Source organism: Mustela nigripes, chromosome 6 (assembly GCF_022355385.1).
Source record: "Mustela nigripes isolate SB6536 chromosome 6, MUSNIG.SB6536, whole genome shotgun sequence".
In the NCBI taxonomy this organism is placed as follows: domain Eukaryota; kingdom Metazoa; phylum Chordata; class Mammalia; order Carnivora; family Mustelidae; genus Mustela; species Mustela nigripes.
This window is the reverse complement of record NC_081562.1, coordinates 13,616,845-13,641,429: the sequence shown is the minus strand read 5'-3', so window position 1 is coordinate 13,641,429 and position 24,585 is coordinate 13,616,845. Positions and strand designations below refer to the sequence as shown.

At 51.9% G+C, this 24,585-nt stretch overlaps 1 protein-coding gene across 6 annotated transcripts in view; it reads right to left on the bottom strand.

Moving 5' to 3' along the window:
• LARGE1 (LARGE xylosyl- and glucuronyltransferase 1) overlaps positions 1-24,585 on the bottom strand; it is a 524,421-nt gene that overhangs the window by 32,479 nt on the left and 467,357 nt on the right. For all 6 annotated transcript variants that reach the window (XM_059402154.1, XM_059402152.1, XM_059402156.1 and 3 more), the window contains 2 exons: positions 23,235-23,390; positions 7,644-7,807 (listed from right to left, as the gene is read on the bottom strand). In XM_059402154.1, the coding sequence (XP_059258137.1) occupies positions 7,644-7,807; positions 23,235-23,390 (320 nt within the window). The remainder of the gene's footprint in view (positions 1-7,643; positions 7,808-23,234; positions 23,391-24,585) is intronic.

Below are 24,585 nucleotides of genomic sequence, written 5' to 3'. Positions count from 1 at the left end.
TCAAGTCACGTAGCTACTCAGCGGGGCAGCTGGATTGACACCACGTCTGGCCGATCCCCATGCCCAGACCCCAGACCGGTATTCTGTATGAACTACAGGGCAGCCTGGGATAAGTGTCCCCAAGGATCTTGTCTCCGCTGCCCGTTTCCCCAGACATGAATGTGTTCTTCCCTTGGGTCAGCTTCTGTGCCTTCCTTCCTCCTCCTCCTCCTCCTCAGTCTCTCTGGGGAACTGGCTCCAAGACCCGCCCTTTTCTTAACCCCTTTCCTGGCTGTGTCTCCCCACACCTGTGCCCTAAGGTCACCCTGTGTGGCTCCTTCCATGGGCAGTCCTGGGCTGAGTCGCTCTCTGGTCTCTTACACCGGACAATAACTTATGCCGCACAGCAAGGACGGGGGACAAGGGGCAGGGTTTCAAGAGACAAAGGTTAATCCTCAAAGGACGGAATTTTCAGTTTGGAAAGAACTGTAGAGGTTTTCTTGGTCGGATGATGCCATCGGGATGATGAAAAAGCTCAGCCTTGGAGCGGGGCACGGCTTGTTGAAGAGCACTGGGTGACTGAGTGCTAGTACTCACGGTCCCAACCCATAGGCCCATGCTCTTCTCTGAGTCCCTGGAGGGCCCACTATAGCTTCATGCTGCCCAGAGGAGGGCAAAGGCTACAGAAGGGCCAAAGAGATGTCAGAAAGGTCTAGACAGGAGCCAGCGTTACCCCAGGGAGTTCTGCTGAGCCAGGAAGGCTCGGGCACTCTGTCTAGGAACAAGGGATCGGGCAGGGAGGCAGCCGAGTCAGAAACCTACAAGACTGGGTCGGAAGGAATTCCAGAAGGCCCGTCGGCCTCTGCTGGGATGGGGAGCTCCCTCCCTACAAGGGAGCTGATGCTGATGAGAGCAAGGCGGATTGCATGGTATGGAGGTGCAACGGTGGGCTCTTGGGGCAGAGAGAACTGGGTTTGAACTCTGAGCTGTGTCTGCATCCCCGAGCAAGAGATGACGGTTCTTCGGGCTTCCATTTCTATGCATGCACAGCGTGGACAGTAATAGCTCCGTAGATGACAAAATGGCTACAAATCACTCCTCTCTCTCAGTCTACAGCCTCTGCGGATACCCCCCTGCTGGTTCTGGGATGGCCATGTGACCTGCTTCACACAGGACACAAACAGGTGTTAAACGGTACTCATGTTGGGGGAGGGGGGCTTGCCCCTGCTGACAAGCCCATTTAACTAAGCTTCTCTATAAAGTGTCGGGCACGAAGCGAGCTATGCAGCCGGTACTCAACATATGGCAGCTGTAACTCCTTCCCTAGGTTCTAGTTCTGCCTTTCAAACATGCACGCATCCCATAGATACTTGTTACGTATCTACGATGTGCCGGTGTATGTGCTGGGTCCTTGGACGAACGAAAAAGACAAGGTTCCTGAACTTCTGGAGCTTCCTTCTGGTGGAGGGAAAAGACACGGATCCACCCGTGACATGTTCCGAGGGGGCGGAGGGTTAAAAAGGCGGGCGGAACAGGAAGCAGGGAGGAACCCTGAGGGCTGGCTGGGGAAGGCCATGTCCCAAATTTGAGACTTGGATATAAGAAGAAGGACCCAGCCCAGAGGAAGGAGACAGAGCAGCCCTTGGGGAAACTGAATATAGCACGTTCAAGCAAGAACAGAGGGAAGACAAGGCGAGTGAGGAGGGGCAGAAGGACAGAAGATGTTGGGAAGCAGGAAGGCCATAGTGGACCGCTGTAGTACCATTTTTTTTTTTTTTTGACAGACAGAGATCACAAGTAGGCAGAGAGGCAGACAGAGAGGGTGGGGGTGGGGAGCAGGCTCCCTGCTGAGCAGAGAGCCCAATGGGAGACTTGATCCCAGGACCGGAGCTGAAGGCAGAGGCTTTAACCCACTGAGCCACCCAGGCGCCCTAGCTGTAATACCATTCTAACTGCAATGAGAAATCACTGGAGAATTTTAAAGATGGTGACCTTAGATTCAGACGGTCCCCAGCTTACGATGGGTTGACTTAACAATTTTTCAGCTTTACGACGGTGCAAAAGTGATGTGCATTCTGGAGACACCGCGCTTTGTGTTTTGCAATTGCGTTTCTCCCCCAGGCCATCCGTATGCAGGCGGGACGCTCCCTCGTGATGCCGGTCAGTCCCGGGATCACAGGGCTCAACAACAGATACACCAACCATCACGCTGCCCCCAGACAGCCGTTCTGTTTCTCACTTTCTGTAAAGCATTCCATAAATTGTGTGAGATGGTCAACATTTTGTTATAAAACAGGCTTTGTGTTGAGATGATTTTCCCAGCTGGAGGGCGATGTAAGTGTTCTGAGCACGTTTAAGGTTGGTGAGGCTAAGCCAGGATGCTTGGTAGGTTAGGAGCATTAAGTGTATTTTCGACTTATGTATTTTCAGCCGATGATAGGTATATTGGGCTATAACCTCACCCACTGTAAGTCAAGGAAAATCGAGTTTTAGAAGATCACTGGGCTGTTACATGGAGAATAAGTTCCCTGTCACTCTCTAGAACGGTGCTTTTCCAAACTGAAGCACGCCCAAGGTCACTCCAGCACTGATTCCCAAGGTCCCCGTTGGCTAGGGCTGGGTGTGACCAAGAATTTGAATTTCTAAGACGCTCCTGTGTGATCTGAAGCGTGGGCCCCATGACCCCTCCACTCACAGAAAACAGAGCCCATCAGCCACTTGAGTCTCTCGAGTTGCACTTTGTCAAAGGAATGCAGGAGAGCAAGAGCCCCTCGGCCAGGTGGCAAGGACGCTGTGACCCAGAGCCCTCCTGGCCAGCCCTCCCCAACCCCCTGTCCCTATCAACCGTTCTCAGCAGCTGCTGGGATGGGAGCGCTGTCTCCCGCGTGCTGGGGGAGGAGCCAGCTCCGGGGTCCTTCTTTCTGAACAGAATTCTAGAGAGAGCCAGGCACGGGAGCCCGCACACTGGCTCCCCTAATTCTTTGTGGCATTCACGCAGGGCCTACTTCTGACTCAAAGGTTTACAAACACACCCGAAATGTTTTTTTCAATTAAAAATCAATCCAACAGGCACCAGTCAGCCTGCCGCACTGTAATTGGACGTGTAGGATGGGGCGGAAGGAGGGATTCCTACCGTCTCCACCAGCTTGTGGTAGGGCTCGATGATTTTTTATTATGTCCCGCTAAGCCACTCTCGTTAGGGTGTGGAAGTCCCTGGGCTCTCTGGGGTATTGTCAGGATCGAAATACTTGTCACAGCGCGTTAGGGGGGCAACTGTGTGCCTGCCATGCTGGGGACGTGTGCGGTTTGAAGCGAAGGCCTCTGTGCTTATCGTCCGTGGCAGATGCGAGAGCGGCCAGGGTTTTCTCTGAAGCGGGTTGGGACGGAAGGTCCTGCCGAGGGTCCTGCAGCCCTGGCCGGCTGGGAGGATGCTTCCAGTCGGCACCAGGAGGCGGGGCTCTGTTTTGCCCCAATAAAAGGATCTTTATTGATGGCAACTGTATACAGAAGGATGGATTTGGGATGTTAATAAGTTAAAAACCTTTCTAATTGCTGTGCATTCCAGATTGCAAATTCCATAGCTAGCACAGAGATTAAAAGCAGCAAGGGAAGGGAAGCGAGAATGTGTTGAAGATTTACCACTCGCTGGCACTTTAGAACCTCTAATTTTATAAAAACCCAGACACTGATCTGTGACCCAGCTGGTATCATTGCCACTTCACAGGTAAGTCAGATGAGGCTCAAGAGGCCTGAGTAACTAGCCCCAAATCCACACAGCGAGGAAGCAGTGCCGCCAGACTTTGAATCCAGATTTTTTTTTTTCTTTTTTCCTATATCGCTTTCCCTCTCCTAAATACCGACCACGTGCGGTCAAGGTTTTCAGATCTGTACCTATTCACTGAATGCAAATAGGTACCAAGGGCTTTCCCAGACCGCTTCTCATTTGACCTGATCAGGACGCTAGGGGGCAAATAGGTTTTAACTCTCTGTATGAGGAGAAAGATAACCAAAGGTGTTACTGACTTGCCCAAGATCACCAGCCAAGGAGGAAGGGAGCCAGTGGAATTTGAACCCAGAGCTCTCTGTGATTCTAGTGGCCTTTTGTACCACAAATATGAAGATTTGGGCCAACGGTGTTATGACACGATAGGGTGCCTCGGACTGTATGTTGGGGCTCAGTCCCAGCTATGCGTGAACTTTTCTGGTCATGACAACAACCTTGGGGGGAGCCACTGTCATTGCCATTCCCGGATTATGAGATGAGGAAAACAAGGCTTGGAGAGCTGATCTGCCCGAAGGTCAAAGCCAAGAAGTGGCAGAGCCATCAAGACCCCACAGTGCCTGACTCCAGGGTCCAAGTTATTCAATGTCAGGGCACCTGATTCTGATTAGAAAGTATGTCGGATTTGTCTCTTTCACTTTCTCCTGAGTTTGGAGGTATCCACTGGCCACTAACCCTGATTCAGCATATCTTGTTAATAAACGAAACATACAAACAAGAGGCATGAACGGGACCAAGGAAAACCAGGGGTGCTCTAAGAGGTGAGAAGCTGGAATTATCTGGAACTCACTCATCTGGGCAGACTATAATCTCTGAGCTTCAGATAATCCATTTCGAGGGGTCTGAGGGGCACTTGCACTGCTGTCTGGAGAACAGAAGACTAATCTCAACCATGAGTCAGCATGAATCTCAAGGACCGGATTTTATTTTCATTTGAAATGGCATAGAGGGGAAGGGAAGAGAAATGGGAAGAGGGGTCTGATACGGCCAGGTCACTCGCTCAAGTGCTGCTCTGGGGTGGGGGTGGGGGTGTCTGCACCAGAACCGAAGCCTGGGTGAGAGGTCAAAGGGACACAGAAGTTTAGGGGTGACTCCGGGCTCTGGTCTAGCTCAGTCCTTTATGGAGCCTCACTGAGGAGTCTGAACTGGTGGGGGGCTATCCGCCCTGGTTTCCCCACTGCACTCTGTAATCCCATCTGTCCCCCTCTTTCTCCCCCATGCCTTAAGCTGTAACCATACCAGAGCCTGTGTGTTCCCAGCAGGCCGGGGTGGGGGGGGGGCTCTTTGTTCCCTGAATATGCCGCATGCTTCCTGTTCTCTCCCTGTGTGCTTCCTACCAACTGTCTACTGAGCCTCCAATACAATGCTGCAACATCTCCCCTTGGACCCACTCCCTGTCTCTCCCTTTCTCCACCGCCCAGCAGGGCTGGGGGCTCCTCCCACAGCATCTGTCTAGAGTAAGAACCTGTTACCTGTCTGTGGCAGGCTGCATTCCAAGGTAGCCCTCACAACGGCTGCCCGGTGGCATGCACACCCGTCCAACCCCACCCTTGAGTGTGAGCCGGACCCGGGAATGGGACGGAATGCGGCTCCCGTGGATCACGGGATAGAACAGACTGCAGAGAGTTTCCCGCTGGCTTTGAAGAGGGAAGCTGCTGTGCCGTCAGAGGACCACATGGCGAAGACCTAAGGATGGCCTCCTGTTGCTCAGAAAGACCCCAGCCACCAGGCAGCGAGGAACCGGGGACCTCGGTCCTACAACTGAATTCTGCCAAAAGCCGAGTGAGCTTTGCGGAGGCTCCTGACTCCCGTGAGATCACAGCCCCCAGCCAACACCTTGATGGTAGTCCTGGGAGCTGAGCAGGAGACCCTGCTAGCACTCCGCCAGACTCTGGACACCCCTCAAACTGCAAGATACCGAAGTTATTGAACCTACTAAATCTGTGGCAATCTGTTCTGCTCCAGCAGACAACTAATACACCGAGTCATGAAGACGCTTTCTCTACTCCTTGAAGGCAAAAGCAGGGTCTTCTTATAAATATCCCCAGCCTCACAAGAGCCCGGCACACTACAGTTATAGATGCTCACACAGTAGTTCCAGAGTGGTCATGTGAATGCTGGAGATCCGGAACCCGAGGCCCCAAGAAGAGAAAGACTTTGCCTGAGGTCACACGGCAGGTTAGGTCAGGGCTGGTGCGGGACAGCTCTGGGTTTTTCCCTTTCAACCCAGCTCATCTCTGCCTGCTACCTGTTACGTTCTCCAAGTTCTCTGTGTTTCTGCACAGGAGTCCTGAGGCCTACGAACCTCCAGGAAACCCCCAGCCCATGGAGCCATTGAGTTCCACAAGCAAGTGTCCGCCCACGCACAGTGGGACTCTCAAGGCGTGGAGTCTGCTTCCGTTGGCCACGCTCTGTGTGACTCGTTCCTAGATGTCTCTGGACGCAAGGTTCCACGCACTCTTCCCAGCTCCCAGACCCCTTTCTGCAAGTGAACCTTTTCGTGTCCGAGGACTTGCTCCCGCACTGGTTTGCCCATGCCTTAATCACCCCCCGCAAATAACGAGCATTTGCTGCACACTTAACAAGCATGCCAGGTACCGCTCTCAGCACGCCACAGGCACGGAAACAGGCCCCTGCAGGTGCAGCCAGAGGCTGGACAGGCATCTCTGAGATGACTCTAAGTGAGAATGAGCCCATCAGATTCCCTAATTGTGGGAGTGGACAGGGAACGGTAGGAAGGAAACTGAGGGTAGGGAAGGCCCTGTGGGCCATGTGTCAAAGAGAAAGCCGGTGGGCCGAGGTGGTAGGGAGACACCCAGGACACCAGGTATGGAAAAGTACAGCCCAGAGTGAGTGACCTTGGGGCTTTGAATCCACGCACCCCTGGCAGTGAGAGAGATGGTTTCAAAAACATAAATTGGATCATATAAATTTGTGTAAATGTCTTCAATAACTTCTCACCACATTGAGAATAAAATCCAAATGTTTTGGTGGGTTTCAAATGTTCTGTAATCTTCATCTCATGCCATGTCCCTGCTACTATGCCTCAGCATACTTCTACCATGTTTCTGAATGTGCGAGCCCCCTCCTACCACAGGGCCTTTACACTTGCTATTTTACCAACCCGGAATTGTTTTTGTTTTTCTCAGCAATTCACATTCCTGACTCCTTTTCTCCTCCTTTAGGTCTCTGCAGAAATGTCCCCTCCTTAGGTTTCCCCTGACCACATCTCCCAAGGAAGGTCCTTCTCTTGACATTGTTATTTTCAGTCTCAGTTCCTTCCAAAGTACTTATCACAGTTACTATCATTTTACTCAACTATCTATTTGCTGTTCATACTGCTATACTCATATTCTTAACTCTGGCTGCATATTCCAAGTGTGAAACAATGCAAGGTCTCCACCACACAAATGTTCTTACTTAACTGGTCTGCAATGGAGCTCGAAGGTGAATTTAAGACCCCCCCACGTGATTCAGTATGTCCCCAGCCAAGGTGGACAATCAATGCACTAGACTGTCGGCCCCATAAGGACAGGGATCTCATCAGTACTTCCAAATAAAGGTCTGGTGGATGTTTGTCGCATCAATACAGTAAGAAAAAGAAACTAATTGCTTTCCCGCAGTGATAGTGATTCCAGAATATGGGTCTCTTTATAATACCCCCCTTTTCCTTGAGGTAGTCTGAGTAGAGCTCTATTCTTTAGAATCAATTCTTTTATTCTCAAAACCACCACCCTCACCAGAAGACAAGAGCCCTTGTTTTCAGGGCTGGAGAGGAGTGTGACCCAAGCCTACGGCTGTCAGGCCATCTTTCCTTTTTCCCTTTGACTGGGTGTAGAGCTGCAGGGTGGGGCTGTGGGGAGGTTAGGACCCGTCGGCCTACCTGTCCATGGAGAGCTGAGCGACCAGGGTGACATCCGTGTTGTCCGAAGCAGGCTCATACTCATAGTGCAGGAAGTACAGGTGGGTTCGGTGGACAGTGAACCGCTCTCGCCGGAACTCATAACACAGGTCGTCCTCATCAAGCTCAGAGAGCTGCTTCTGGAGCTGAAATGTAGGAGAAGGGGGTATGGGACCAAGAAGGGACACCCCAAGGAGCCAGGAGCCTGCCCTTGTCTGAGTCAGTTATTCATTGGACGTTGTTGATGGGTCAAACGTGGGAGAACAGGATCACTGGTTTTAGTTTCTTCTGCATTTAATTTTAAAAAGGCAGGGGCAGTTGTCCTCTCTATCTGAGAAGCAAGCTTCCTCTGAGCTGAGAATGATGGTGGTCACCATTGACAAATATGTAAGCAACCACAAACTCCTTAAAAACAAACAAGAAAACACTTTGGTAGGTGACCCAGTACAATTCCACATAACAGGGAACAGAGTACCAAAATCCAAATGGAGCCTTTGCATGAGTTCTCTCTCCCATCTAGAACTATAGACGTCAATCTCTGCACCAGGTATTGAAGAGAAAGACTAAACCAACCCATAAACAAAATGTAAAGATCTGTTCCTTTCATTTCATCCGAGTTTTGGCATCCACTCTTCCTTCTTGTTTCTAACTCTTGGGAAGTCCTGCTCTCTTAATCTGCCTGAACAAGTTCTTTACATAGCTCTACCTGCCTTCCTACCCCAACCAGTGCAAGAGCTGGATAACCTGTCAGCAGGGAACTGAGGACTTAGCATCTGACACGGGCAGACGCAGATGCACAATATCCAGATCTGAGGATGTACAGCTGCCCGATACACAACCATGTCATGCCAACTCCACCATACCCTCCCAGGCAGGGGTGACTGGGCTGGTTTCATAGATGAAGATTTGCAGTGAAACAGTAAAAGAACTTCAACAGGAAAAGAAATGAGATCAGTGGATGTGTGGGAGCAGAGGGGATAGACTAGGGAGAAGCAGGAGAGAACTTTTTTGGGGGATGGAAAAGTTCTAGGTCATGGTTCCAGTGATGGTTCCATGGGTATACATTTGTGAGAAGTCAACAAACTATACACTTAGAATGGGTGAATTTATTATATGCAAACTATATTTCAGCTGAATTTGCCAAAGGTCCTATGGCTCGTTCTAATATTTTTTCTATGACATCAGCCTAGTCCATTACACGACGGCAGATAGCTGGATGTAGATTACAGTTTTCATGGTTAGAGATACTCACGTAACTGAGGGTAACAGAGCAGTTTTCCAAGAAGAAGGTGTATGCATATTTTAAATCCCCAAGCCAACAGTGTAGTAAACAAGAATTATATTAACTCACTTCTGTATGATCCTGTCTCAGCAAAAACCATTGCCTTCGTAGATAAAGCTAGATTAAGCTATGGCCTTATTTGTCAAGATGTGAGTGACAGCACGTTACTGTGTTAATAATCCCTTCGACTCCTGACCTCCTCCCACATCTCTACTCTGTCGTGAGACTTGCTTTGGCAAATAAAATGGTAGGGAAGCAACGTTGCCTCATAGTGAGACTAAGCTTCAAGAAGAACCATGAGAAAATGCCTGGGTGGCCTGTTGGAAGACGAGACACACCTGGAGGCGAGCAGAAACTCTGCAATTGCCCCAGGTGCGGGAGCAAGCCGGGCGAAGCTCAGCACGCCTGCCTCCTCAATGAACACTTCTCATTGAATCCCACTGAGGTTTTACAGTATTGGAGCCATAGATAATCGATGGGGGGGGGGGGTCACTGGTATTTGTGCAGGGAGTTTTTCATAATGTGCCCTGTCCCACAGATTCCCCGAACAGTTAGCCTCCTGGGCCCCAGCCCACTAAATGCTGGTAGCGTTCTCCAGAAAGCCTTGTACAACTCCAAATATACCCACCTACTTCCAAATGCTGCTGGGGTAAGGAGGGGGGACCTGTGGAGGTCCAGTGATCGAGGAGATGTTCTTGCCCATTATGAAGATTTTTTAACATGGTTAACTCCGTTGCAATCAGGGAGACTTTTCAGTTTTTGAAGTTCAAGTCCTGGCCTATTTGACGACTCCCATTATGCCAACGGTGTGACTCATGTAAGGCCAGGAAACTGCAGTTTTCATTCCATTTAACATTCTAGGAGCCAAACGACCCCTTCTGACCTGCGGGATTAAACCCAGATCCTTGCTGACAATCACACCCTCTCTCTCTGACCCAGCGCCCCCACTCCCCCGTGTCTTCTGTATTCGCGCCAGCGATCTCTCCGTGTCTTCCGTATTTGCACCAGCGATCTCTCTGCTCCCCGAACCCGCCTTTCCCTCCTTTCCTCTGCGACTCTGTACACTTCTTCCCTCTCGACGTCCCTCCCTCCCCTCACCCGCTCTTCTCCACCAGGACACTTTCTATTTACCTTTCAAGACTCAGCCTGGATGACACCGAGTCCGTCTCTGACACCTCTGCTAACCGTGCCGGCTACAGCGGGTCCACTTCTCCTGACTCAAGAGCCCTCAATTCCTAACTCCGCTAAAGCACTTGTCAGTTCGAACTCAAATTATTTCAGGGCAACTTTCCTGGAGACACGGTGACACTTTACCATCGCCCCTAGCACCGTGCCCACGGCATGACAGATGCTTAATATTCATGTGCTGTGAACAGGAGAAATACCTACGTGAAGACTGTGACCATTGGAAGGCCTGCCTGATTTTCCTTCCATATCCTCTAATGTTATGCATGGAGGGTGATCATCCTTAAGCCTATTATCTGCTCCTGTATTTGCAGTTCAAGGGTCTGTGATGGCTGAAAACGTGCTGGACAGCAACCAAGCACGCGGCCGGCAAGGTGCAAGGTACGCGTGACCTCTTTCCTTGGAGCCCTCCAGTGGGGCAGGTGCAGCCACATTTGACAGCTGAAAAGCAGCCTCAAGATTTTGAGGTCACTCAGGGAGGTCGAACTGGGGTCTGTGCCTCTACCACTGAGCTACCTCTCCGGGAAAGATGCTCATTCAGTCTCGGGTCAAGAAGCACACGCAGCACCGTGGCTGAGGTCACAGGTTCTATCCCACTCTCGTCTGTACAGTCTTGGGCGAGCAGGTGAGGTGCTTAACCCTTCTGAGCTTCAGCTTCCTCAGGTGTAAAATGGGGATGATAACAGAACGACCCAGGGGGCTGTCGGAGGATGCCGAGAGATCCTGCACGGGCGGACTATGGTGTTTGGCTTAAAGACACAGCAGACGTCATCTGTGGCCACAGCGGTTATCAGAGTTAGGGAGGGGAGGCACCTGCAAGGATGCTTTCCTTCTTTTCCTTCTTTCTTCCCTTCCTCCTTCCTTTATTAAGATTTTATTTATTTATTTGAGAGACAGAATGCACATAAGGAACATGAGAGGCCGGAAGAGGGAGAGGCAGAAACAGATTCCCCACTGAGCGGCAAGCCTGATGCCAGACTCGACCCCAGGACCCTGGGATCATGACCTGAGCTGAAGGCAGACGCTTAACGAGCAAGACACCCAGGGGTCCCTGGACAGCTGCTTTCTGTCCTCAGCTGCCACCTGGAGGAGACAGTCGGGCGAGGGCAGGGAAGGCAGGAGCTCACTGAGCCTGGATCGCGTTTCTGTCTCACGAGTGTTGGACACACTCCCCACATCCTCCTCCTTGAGGAACCCAAATATACCTAGAAACCACAATGTCTCCCTGTAATGGGAAACTCAACCAACTCATACCCTCCTTCCCTTTCGCCCACACTGCAAAAGAACACTCGCAATTATTCCCTTTCAGAGCATAAACATCTGCAAAGCTCTTTGCAAAAGCGGGGTTGTTTCAGCGGGGTGGGGGGTGGTTTCATTTGTGTGCTGTTTTTAAGGTGACAGGAGTGCGTGCCTTTGGTTCAGGGAAGACGGGGGTGGGGACATGTGAAGATGGGTATGGAAGTGTGCGTGGAGGGGGGGGGCTTTTCCTCGATGAGCCTTGAAAGAGTAGGTATCCTCCTCATGGGAGAGGGGGAATCAGTGGCCAGAACATGAGAAATGCATCTGTGTGTACAGGGGTTTCTCTCTATATATGCAGGCACATACCCTTGAGTCCGGAAAAAACAACGTTCCAAGGTAAAGAGCTCCGAGAGCCCTTTTCTGAAAGGCACCCGTATACAGTGGGCTCCTCAAGGCAGGAGCTGTATCCTAGTCATCTCTCAATTTCCTGTACCTAGAACATCTAGAGCACCCTGTGCCCTGGTGTGCCCACCAGGCCCCTACCAGATGTCCTCACAGCCATGTCCTCGTGTTAAAAAAGGAAGAGTGACCAATGAAAGTGCTTCCACAATGCCCAGAGCATGGCCTGACCTGGTCGGGAGGGTCGATCAGCAGTCCTGGGGATAAGTAGCCTCTAGAAACTTCCAGGTACCAATGCTGTGGTTCAGTGCCATCCACATCCCTAGGTCACCTGTGGCCATCACAGCGCTGAAGGGGAAGGGTCTGGGGAACACTGTATCTAGCAACCACACCGGGTATCGTGGCAAACACATCAGCTATGATGTCCGACATAGGATGTCAAAATCCATGGCACCCTGGATCAGATGCCTTCCTTGAGTTTAGTGTTACAATCGTTCTCAACGTGGCGGTTTGTCCCTTCGCTCAGCTGATTCGGATATAGCGCCCGCTCTGTGCCAGGTGCGGTGCTACGTGCATTCAGGTGGGTTGCTTTATTAATTTAATCCCTCAGCACACACACCTCTGTTTTATAAAGGAGGAAACTGAGGCTCAGAGGATTTGAGTAATCTGCCGGTTACACGGCTAGGAAGAAGCAGTTCCGGGCTGAGAAGCCAGTCTTGGGACCTCACACCACGGGCATCTTTGCAGTGAGGGGACTCTGCTCCTCCGGGATGGATGCAAGCATCAAAGAGACAGTGGAAGGCATAACGCTCCATGATAAAGCAGCCCATAAAAATGCATCTGCCGTAAGATCCTGATACAGCAAAGACACAAACAAACAAAAAGCCACATAGAAAAGAGACCAAAGGGAACACATTACAATGTTAACAAAGCTTTTCTCTGACTGGCGGGTTCACAGATGAATTTTATTGGCTCCTTTCTACTTTTCTGTCCTTAACGAGTTCCCTGCAATTTGCTCAAAGGAGCTAATGTGTGTAGAAGTGCTTTGCAAACTGTAAAGTGCTACGCAAAACCCAAGCGATGTTATGATTACATGATGTACCTTTTCAAATTCTAAATTAGGATTTCTTCATGCTGGCTGCCAAGGCTGATGTTATCTCAGGGGGAGGGCTGAAGCCGCCTTAAAAAACGAGCCCCCCTTCCCACCTAGAGTATGGGTGATTTCTCCAGGGAGATGCTGAGCGGGAGGGAGAGCTTTCATTAACCGGGCTGAACTCCACGGCACTCCATACTGTGGCCACGGGGGGAGCGGTAGGCTCCTGAGAAGCAAGTCACAGAAACAAAAGACAGATTTCTCCTGAGATAAAATGCATTTGCTAAATTGCTTCTTTGGGCAGCCAGCTGAGGCACAGGGAGATTTGGACTCCAGGGAAAATGGTCCTTTAAGCAGTTTGCATTTATTTCTTCCCATCCTTAAGGACAGTGGCCTGGATTGACCTCTGAGCTGTCGGAGTTGATGGCTGGTCACGCCGGAGTATTCAGAGGGGTTGGAAGCACGTCCCTGGCTCCAGCCCAGTAAACTTCCGTTCAAAGTCAGGAAAAACTACGGAGAGAGGTTATGGGGAAAACCGGAAATGGAGACCGGATCCCTCCGACACTCACTCTCCATGTGACCTTAGCAAGTCATTTCTCCGATTGCTAAGACAAGGGGTTCGGGTTTCCGAAAAGATCTCTCAAGGATCAAGTGCCCCACTAGGGTCAGGGTACATGCTGGGAGCTTTGCAAGCATTTTCTCCTTGAATATTCACACTAACGCTGCGGCTTAGGGACAGCAGTCTGCCTTGTTTACAGATGAAAGCATTCATCATCTGAAAGGTTTAGCCACTTGTTCAAGGTCACACGATGAGCGAACAGAGCTACTACCTCCACCTGTATCTCCCCTCATTCTTGTATGAGACCAAGTCACTACAATGCCTTCTTAATCAATCTCTGGGGCTCTTTCCAGGTCTAATGCTAGATGGTTCTATGTCTACAGGGGACTGAATGCATGTGTCCTCCCCAGTGATGGGGACCTTCTGCATGCACCAAGATTCAGGGTCTCTTCTCTTCCTGGGAGCACAGCCAGGCTGCCTTCCCAACCTTCCTGCATGGCCAAGGCTGGTCAGTGGAATCTGGGCAGCTTCTCACTACTACAGGCCCCACTTTCAAGGCAGATTCACGCACACTCCTCTCTGTTGGCCAGAACAAGGGCATCTGGGGATGGAGTCCAAGGCTCCCTGGAGGGCAGAGCCACAAGATGGAAGGAGTCTGGGTCACTGAACCTGGAGAAAAGCCACCTGCCAATCAGAAACGCCCATTTGGACTTATGTGAGTAATAACCCTTCCAGCATGCTGAGCCCATTTTAAATTGCTTGTGCTACTTTAACACACCTACTTGCCTCTTCTAGCCGGTGAATGATGAAGACAGGGTACAACAGACCAAGCAAGGCGTCGACTCCTTCTTAAGATACCTCTCCTTCTGATGCCTCAGCAGCAGGGGTGGAAGTATCTGGTGGGTACAGCAACACTCCAGAATCCTGCTTGAGACTCCCTACATTTACTTTCAGTTTTCTGTCGCCTTGATACCTAGGACTTCATCTGTTCCTCCCACTATCTGAATGAGACAGGCAGGGCTGCCCTAGTGCCCTCAGCTGATTTGCTCAGAGAAGCTGGGACTCGAACGCATCTCTCCTGAAACCCACCTCAGCGCTCTTCCCTGTGGTTTTCCGGGGAGCAGGTGAGCTGCTTTATTAAACCACCTGGACAGGTATATGCTAGGATTGGGGAATGAACCGCAGGTTCTACATTTAAACTGTTCATCTGGTCTGGGGGGGGGGAGACAAAGAAACAAGTCAGCAAGGACAATACTGAAGCCTGCGCGGCACGGTCCCTGACACCAACATATTCGTAACACCAACAAGACTTGATGACGGTGGGGAGGGAGGCAGGAGCTGTGTGTCACACTGTCCCGCCTCATTTAGTCTTCACTGAGCCCACTCAGACAGGACTACTTGTGGTTCCCACTTTACAGAGAGGAAAACTGAGGCACAAAGAGTCTAAGTAAATGGCAGGAATTCCGAATTCTCATATTCAGTAATGCTTAGATGTTCCGTGTGGCAGTCCTGCTCCCAGAGCCGTCGTCCTCTTCTTAGACACTGCGCAAGGCGCTGGCTCGTGGAGGACAAGTTTGCCAGAAGAAGAGGGCAGGGGGCTGCTGCAGGCAAAAGCACACGAAGGGGAAGCACCTGGCGTGTGTGGACGGATTACAACCCGAGCCTAGGGGTGTGAAGGAGGGATGTGTGCAAGCTGGAGCGGAAACAAAGCAGACAGGCCACGCTGGCGTGCCCGTAGCCTGGACACATCCCCTGAGTGGCCTGACTGCATGGCTCCTCCCTTTATCCTCGCCCCTGGCCTCCCAAGCCAAGCTGTGCTCCTTCAGGCTCTAGAACTTAACCGCGCCCGTGCAGGGCCCCTGGAGCCGGGGGCTCTGCTGCCCGCCGCGTGATTGAAGAACGGGTGACATGCAGCCCACACGTGAGAACAATAACGCATTCTGCTTTTTCTCTGAGGTTTCTCCGGGATACAGCTGTTTCCACAGGGCCATCTGGTCCCCATGCCGGAACGTGTTTCTAGAGTCTGCTTCTATATGTCTTATTTTTAACTTCTAATTGAGCCACAGGGACGCTGTGGTCTTTTTGTCTGGATGGTGCTGGTACCAGGAAACGTGCTGTGCAGGCTGCCCAAAACCCGTGTTGGATGAGGGAGTCTGAAACCCTCTTTCCAGAGGCAAGGGGGAACCACAGAGCAGCTGAAGGGAAGGGGGCAGGACAAGCTTACTGGCCAACTCTTAGAACCAGGCACCCTAGGATGGGCGGCACTCCGCACGCCTTAACCCCTCAACTCTCATGACAGTCTGGACTGGGCTTACTCACTGACCATTTGACAGATGACACTACTGAGGCCATGGGAAGGAGCGTTATGCCTGTAGTCCTAGATCTAGTCCTCGGGCCAGGTGTTCTGATGTCGTGGACTGGGATCTTTCCAGCACTCCACAGATGCTTCAAGGAAAGGACTTAGAATAATTCATGTGTTCACCCAAATTCACTGAGCGCCTAGCAGGTGCCAGGCCATCTTTTATGGGCATGGAGATACACTGATGAATGAAGCAGATAAAATTCCCTGCAGTCACCGAGCTTCCTTTCTAGTAGCGAGAGACATGATCTACTGAGGAGTGGATGTTCTATGCAGAAACATAAAGTCAGGAGCCCCGGGAGACAGGGATGCTGGGGTACGGGGCAGGTACTGCAGGGCGAGATCAAGGAACAAAGTAAATACTTGCAGAAAGAAAGACCACTCATACAGGTTCCAGCACTGCCACCACCCAGGCCCATGATTTCATTTCTCTGAGCCTCCGTTTCCTCCTCTAGAAATGGAGGTAATAACTACCTTGCAGGGTTTGTGAAAGAGTAAGGAATGGTGACAACCACTAGAATGATCACTGAATAACCTCTAGTTCTTATTATATTCATTTTATATCCAGAGCTCCATCCACGTGGGAAGCACGGCCCTGGTTCATCACTTCTGAGTGACACAGACCTGCTTTCCAATCATGGCCCACCGCTCAGGGGCTGTTTGACTTTGAGCAAGTAACTCATCCCTTCTGAGCTTTGGTTTCCTTATCTGTGAAATGCAACTCATAAAGCCTACCTCCCTCGATTGGGGTGAGGATTAAAGTTGCACTTCCTCTTCTCTTTCCCTGCAGGAAACCCCCAATTGGCAGAGGCTCAAAAAAGCAGATGAAGGTCTTGAAGCGACAAAGAGAGCTGTCTCTGTTCTAGGAGACACTGGAATGACAAACGCCTGGCACAGGGACACAGACTCAACAGGCTCCAGCGTCTCCTGTGTCATCACTCGGAGACTGGTTCTGGTTTCCTGGCAGGCTGTCTTGGCAAGGATACCGTGGATGGGGTGGAGCCCGAATGGAATGGGCAGGGCCAAGTGGAAGGGGCGGGGCCACTGATTAGTGATGTCTGCTGCAGACATGGGCCAAGAGAGCGCTACATCTGCAGACACCGTCCACTGACTTACAATTCCACAGATGGGTCAAAACTCACTGGAGTCCAGTCTTTTGTTGGTTCTTCTTTTCTTTTTTTGCACATTTTTGGTTGTCTGCTATGTTTCATAATTTAACTTCTACCATGACAACGCATGATTCTTTTACTCAGGGTCTTTCTGACTTACATTCCATTGGTTTTTCTATCTTTAGCTGCCAGAGGAAGGATGAACGGGGAGGGGAGCCCAGAAAGGGTTGTTTCAGGGCTGATGAAACTGAAAACGACAGCTGTCAGAAAAGAGATCTGCAGAAGAAGCAGGAGAGTCCGAGGCCATTTCCTGCTAGGACAACTAACATCCTCCTTCCTCTGGCCAATTCCTGCCCCCTCAGCCCAGCCAGCATAATCTGACTCACTGAAAACGGTAAACTGAGTTTTGTATACTTAGGTTACTGAAGGAAGCGTATGTCCTTTACCAAGATTCCCACCCAAATTGATTAAAACCTGCATGTTCCAGCAGCCCTGCATTTTAAAAGGTGAGCTTCCTTTATCTGGAAAGCTCCCTTAGGTGGAACAAGGCACTCTTGATACAGCGTGGCTTAATCAAACAGTGCTTAGGGAGAGCGGCAGGTTTCTGAATAACCAATGTATGGAAACATGCCACCCTACCTGCAAGACTGTGTGGGGTGGGGGGTGGGCATCCTTATTTTTCACCGCTCTAGAGGTCGGGACTCAGAAATGGATTCCTTACGGAAGGGAAGACTACACTCAACATGAGGAAGAACGGGTGAGCATCTGGAGCTCAACAGTGGAGTCAACTGTTAGAAGTGATGAGCTCCCTGTCCTTGGGAGGATTCCAGCAGAGGCCAGATGCAAGCCTGTTAGAGACTCTGTGGAAGGATTTTTGCATGGACTAGGGGTGGAAAAGATCCGTGATGATCCGCCTGTGTTCTGTGGAGCCCCGGGGTTCCCTGGAGACACCTGGGGCCGTGTTGCTGAGAAAAGGGAGGGGCATTATGGGATCAGCTACTGCCAGTCTAAACCATGGTTTCCAAACCAAACCATCTTGTCCTAGAGCAAGAACCCCGAACACAGAGTCTAGAACGGGGGCCTGCTCTTCCCATCATAGCTTCACCCTGGCTTTCTGAATTCATTCATTTATTCTCTTTGGCAGCAAGGTCAGCCCCATGGCCTCTCCTTCCTTCCTGGAGCCTCTAATTGGTGGGAAATCCAATTGGGATCGTGTCGTACAGAGCGAAGCTGCTGACCTCTGCAACGCTTTAGAGACCGAGCTCTAAGAAACGCTGCAGGCCGCCCCTCGGCCAAGCCTGCCTCGGAAAAATGTGAATCAAACCTGAAGATTGTTCATGGAACAACAGATCTGGACCCAGTATCAGATGGGTTCGGTACTGTGATCTGTGGAAAAAATGCACCTCAGGGAAGGCTGCGCTCCTGGTGCCGAGTCCCATTTTTGGTGGTTTAACATAAAGCATCCATGGAACACTGTGACAAAGGCATCACTGCCCCCATTTATAAGATGGTGACCCGAGGCTCGGAGCACTCACATGACTTCTCTGAGTCACGCGTCTCCGGAATGAGTGAGCTGTGATGACGAGGGAGCCCACTGTCATCACCCATCACCACCGTCATCATCTCCCTGGTGAAGAAATAATCATAATGAGCTTGTGCAGCTGTTTATGTTCTCACATTGCCTTCCTCTGAATGGTCCCTGTTCCTGTTTTCCTCTGGTCTCTGCTGTCCCTGCACTCCCTCCCTCTAGGCCCGTGCTCTGTATGTCCTCATTCCTCCTTTCTTGGCCTTCAAATCCTACCTCCTCCAGGAAGTCCTCTGTGATGCACCTGCTCTCCCCTAGTGTGTGAAATGCCCTCCTCGTGTGCTATTGGAATGTTAGCTTGGTCTGGTGCTTCTCATGCTGGAGAACGTTCCCCGTCCCCCACTGCCTGCATCCCTCGCTAGAACAGGCTTCACTCGGCAACATTCCTCCTGGATCCGTAGCCCCGTGGCCAGTGACTATTGGAACAACTATCTCTGGCTGGCAGATACCGCCTTTGGAGACCTTTCTCCTCTGGGACCAGCAGCCCCATGAAGAAGTTTCTGACTTCATTTCTTCGAGACTGCCGCCCTCTGTGCACTTGTCACAGCTCTAACCAACTTCTCCCACGGAGCGGGGAGCATCTAGCATTGGCCCAGATCCAAGACCTTACCTTTTCCCTCCGGATATGTTTGCTGCTACCATTTGACATGCTGCCAAGGGCCAGGGTGTGGAATTTCCCATAGGGACACAGTTCCAGAACCCAATGTTACAGCTACTCTCCTGGCTCTAACCCCTGCCCCATGGGGTGGGCTCAGCCTGAGGAACCTGGCTGCAGGAGGCCTGGGGACCTGCCCTCGTGATTTCTGAGGGCTAGTTGCACCTGTCCCCCTGTTCTTAGCACCCACACAGCAACCCACCTGTTCTCTCCAACCCTGCTGCCACTGCCCTGGGTCAGAGCCCCAACACCAGCAGCTTTTTGCCTGGGACGTGGCAATGGTCTAACCGGCCTCCCTGCCTCTAACCTGTCCCTTTCAACGTGTGAGAGCCCACTCGGGGAGTCATTTCCCTCAAATGTCAACCTGACCATGATTAAAGCCCTTTGGCAGCTCCTCACTGCTGACAGGTCAAGTCTAAACTAAGCACAGCCAAGGCCCCTCCGGTCAGCTTCATTCGTTGTCACCCGACATGTCTGTGCTCTAGGACGCCGACGACCAGCATGTTCTCCTTGGGCTCCCCGCTTTCCAGCTGCTCTGCCCTTTACGTGGTACTGCCTTCGTCTCTCCTACTCGTTCAATACGTATTTGTTAAGTGCTTAGGATGTGCTTGCTTTGCCGCTACAGGAAGGAGTCCCCAGGGGCGAACAGGACAGGCAAAGTCTCTCAGGGTCTTGTATTCTTTTCTTCTATTTGGAAAAAGAAATAGGAGCCAGCTGCACGGACCGACGAATTGTGAATAGTAGCAGGTGCTCTGACGAAAAGAAAACGGGGCATGTGGCAGTGACCCCCAGCTTTCCTGGAGGTGAGCGGTGGGGCAGGGCTAGTTTCTGAGGATGCCACATCTAGACCTGTGGACCCTGGGGGCAGGGTATTCTAGGCGGAGGGGAAGCAAGCACAACAGCCCTGCCTTGGGAATGAGCCTGAAATGCACAGGAAGGACAGGCGGCAGGTGTGGCTAGCACACAGTCAAGGGCAGAGCCTTTGGGACAACAGCTGTGGTGAGTGCTCAGAGAAGGCTGCCCTCTCATGCCTGGCCCTCTCTGCACCCGGAAAGATCAACCTCTTGGCACGTCTCACACTCGTTACGTGTCAAGCTACTTCCGTATAGGGACGGGGTCGGCCTCTAAGTTCAACCCCAGTGCCCTGCAAGGTGGGCATTCACCTTGCTTGTTGAGCAAATAAATGCAGTCACGGATGATGAGAAGAACCAGTGATGATGTCCCCACTACCAGGGGAAGCTGGCAGTAGGAGTAGTGGGTGGGTCACATCTAACGAGACTCCCGCTTTGTGAGACTCTGGCCAGTGCACCTGGAGGACAGTTAACTGATGGCTTCATCCTGCCAAGGCTTTTCATGGGAGTCTCTTCCACGCAGGAAAAATTAAAGGCAGGAGAACAGTTTTCATTTAGCGTTTGGGGGAAAAGTGCCGAATGGGCACTCAGATATTGACAATGATGGCAAATACGGATTTGAGCAGGAAGGAAAAACCAGAAGAACACACCATTTGTCGAAACCTCTAAGTGGTTCCCAGAATCTGAGCCGGAGTTCAAGTGCTTAATGGTATTCTCTCCTCCACTGCCAGTGGGGGAGAAGGGCAGACACTACTGGCGAAGGCGTGGAGGGTGATGCGGGGAAGGGCCATAGCTCGAGGGGACTCCACTGGGGCCTGGGAGCTGAATACCGGGGCATGGTGGCCTTGGGGCCAGTCGTCCAGGTAAAGGGCCAGGTGAGTGCGTCCTCTAGACCTTCCGCAGACACCCTCCCTTGCCACTGGGAGCCAAAAAGAATTCTCATGATGTCCAACACAAGAACATAAACAATAATAGTAACAGAACAAAATTCTGACTCGCTCACCTGCTCACAACATCCTTCCAACCTGCCTCCTGCCTTCCTGATGCTCGGCTTCTGCTGTTCTCCTCCCCCTCTAGCCCCCGGGGCACGCTGCTTGTCCTTCAGGTCCTCATACTGGGGCCCTGATCTGCCTCAGGGCCTTTGTACTAGCTACTCCCGCCTACCCTGAATGTACTTTTCCTGCTCTTCCACCTCCCTCCCCAAGTTTCCTGAGGCAGAATTGGCAATATAAAACATTACACATCATGAAAACAATCTGGTGAGTTTGGACATATGTTACTTTCATGTTACTTTCACCACAACGAAGGTAATAAACATCCATCGTCCCCCGCTCCAAAGTTTCTTAGGCTCTTCTGTGTGCATGAATGAAGAGTGTGGTCAGAACTCTTAACATGAGATCTACCCTCTTAAAACGTTTAAAGGCACCATACCCTGTTAACGACAAGTGCTACATTGTACAGCAGATCTTTGGGGCTTACGTTGTGTAACTTTGTACCCACTGGACATGGGCTCCTCATGACCCCACTCCCCATCCCCTGGTAACCAGCCTTCTGTTGCTAGCTCTGTATGTTGATGATTTCAGACGCCTCTCACGTGAGGCACTCGCGCGGTTGTTTCCCTTCGGTGACGGGCGTCTTTCCTTAGCACCCCAACTTCCTGGCCCACCCAAGTTGTCACAAGGTAAGGGTAAGAGTTCCTTAGCTCTAAGGCCGGACAACATTCCTTCGGACACATGCAGCCCATTTTATCCGTTCATCTGTGGATGGGTGGGGGGTTGTCTCCCCTGTGGCCATCAAGGGTAACGCGGCCCTGACCGTGGCAAAGAACACACTGCCTTGGGGATCCCTGTCTGAGTTCCTGGGGATACATCCCCAAAGTTGGGCTGTTGGGTCAGAGGACAGTTCTGCCTGTCATTTCTGGAGGAGCCTCCCTACTGTTCAGCACAGCGGCCCCAGCATCCTGCATCGAACCCGCAGGGCACAGCGTTCCCATTTCCCGCCAACTCCCGTCCTCTTCTGTTTCTCGGTAACAGACACCCCAACAGGCGAGCGGAGGTAGCTCACTGTGGCTTTGATTTGTATTTCCCTCACCTCCTGCTCTACTATGGCTGGTTCTTTCTTGTCATTCAGGACTCAGAGGGCCATCACCTCCTCGGAGAAGCTCCCTCCCCACCCCGACCCTGCAAACCCATGGAGCAGCCCAGCTGCTCATTAACATTCCGCCATGGAGCACCTGCCGCTGGCCGATCACTTCCCCTGAATGTTCATACAGTTACCGACTCTGTTTCCCCCATGAGCATATTTAGCACCACGACCGCAAGGACCGGTGTCCTTTTGTACCTGTGAATGCTCAGTGCTCCGACAGGAAGGCCCTCAGTGAACGTTCGCCGAATGAACAGATTACTTCTGTGTCTAACACTGAGGGTCAAGGAAAGGGAGGAAATGCTTCTTGAGCACCTAACGCACGGCAGAGGCTGAGCCGGGTGCTTCAAATGTAATTTCGTACTTAGCCTCAAGACACAACTTTAAGTTTTGCATCTCCATTCGGTGGTTGAGGAAGCAGAAGCACAGAGAGGTTGAGTGACGTGCCCGACGTCACATACTTGGTAACTGGACAAACCCAGGTCAGCCTGCCTTGCCCTGCCTTTTCCGTGACACGGAATGCGGTCTTCCCCATTTCCTGCTCCCCAGAGCTTGAGATCACTCTCTACTTGGCTCGTTGTTGGCTGTGAGCAGCCCGCTGAACCTCCCTGGGCCTCCATATCTCCACTCCCATTGAGGAAAGAAAGAGGGTCTCTAAGAACATCTGATGAGATACAGCAGGAAAAAATTAAAAACAGCAAAGAGACAGGAAAACACAGGAGCTAGCTATGCCTGTGACCACGTACCGAACATTTCCTTCGCCTAGGCAAACCCTCCCGGGGCCCGTTACTTGTGAAAATCTTTGCTGCCGCCCGCGCGCTGACCGCACCGAACTCTGGCTCTCCCGCGTGGGTGCCACGTCCACAAGGACCTCAGAGTTTCCCGGCTACGAAGAGACACACTATCTATTGCTTCATGGGAACTCTGGCTCCTTCTGCTTCCTCTGCTTGGAAACTCCAGGCTGAGCATCCCCGCTCTGTGCCCGCAGTGATGCTGATGCACCTGTGTCCCCCATCTGATGGGACGCCCAGGGCAAGGGCAGGGTCCTGTCCATCCCTGGGTGTGTCCAGAGCCCAGTGTGTGGGGGCCGCCCCTGCGCCCCGCGAGCCACTTACATTTTCACTGTTGACATCAGCCTCACTGGGGCAGCCGAAGAGCTCTCTCCGCAGGAGGTTGCCGTCATACTCCAGGAAGGTCAGGTAGAGGTTGCGGAAAAACTCCACGTGCTTGTTCTTCACCCGTAGCTTCTTGGGGGAGTTCCAGTGGATGACCTGGTAGGGCGACAAGGAGGCAAGCAGGCAGGGAGGACCTCGCGCTTGTGCGCAGCCTCGGCTGGCCACCGGTCTAAGCACCGTTTGTGGGCTCGTGCACTCACTCACTCGCTCACTCATTCCCTCACCATTTACGGTAGGCAGGTGAAGAGGAAGGGTGCCGAGGCCAGACGGGGCGGGTTCAGATCCTGCCTCTGTTCTCGATCAAGTGACTTACTCTCGTGCCTCAGTTTCCTTGTCTGTGAAATGCGGAGAGCAACAGCTCCCTTCTGTGCCAGCGTGCGAGCTTCCCTCTCTCCCAGCCTGCTTGGTGACAATAAGGTCAGGGCTCTGCAAACCCTACTTCTACTTTGCCAGCCACCTCCCCTAAGGTGTGGCCAGCGGAGGCTGTGAGAGGGAGACTGCGGGTCCGGGGGAGGAAAAAGGCAGGCGGCCCCCTCGTGCTTCCTGTGCCTGCGTCACCCTACCTCCTTTCTTCCAGGCGGCAGCGGCCCTTCCTTCCTGTAGCAGCAGCTAGAATCATTTTGCAGCTTTTCCAACACTCAGGATGAGTTTCCTGGTCCGCCTCTGGAGCTGCCTGCTGCCCCTAGCCCAAGGCCTGGGTGCCAGCCCCGACTTGTAATGCTTCCCACCTCTCCCTCTGCTCCTTCGGCTCCAGGGATGGGAAATGTTGCCTGCCATTTTCTATTTTTGCTTTTTTTTTTCATTACCAAATCAACACTTTATGTCTAGTTGCCATTTTTAAAGATTAAATTCTCTGTTCGAATAATTGGTATGGTCTCTGCCTCCAGCCAGGACTGACAGATGCACCGTGTCACAGAGCTGCCTCGAGGGAAAAAAAAAAAAAAAAAAAAAGTGTTCCTACACGGAAAGCATGTAAGTTGCGTCTGGCAGGAAGTGAGCCGTCCATGAAGGCTGGCGAGTAAGTGCATGGAGCGTATTAAGTTGGGAGAAAGGGCAGTGAGCTCTGCTGACAGTGCTCGCCCTTGATTGGCTGGCGGCTGGTCAGGGACGTGTCCACAAACAGCACAGAACGTGATGGTGGAGGGAGGCTCACGGGGAAAAGGGGGGACTCTAAAACAGGGCCTCTAGGGATGCACGTCCTGGGGCTTGAAGGACGAACCAGAGGTTCCCGGGAGGCAGGGGACCGGCCCGGAGGCAATGGTGGTGGCATGGTCCAGGGCAGGGAAGGCCC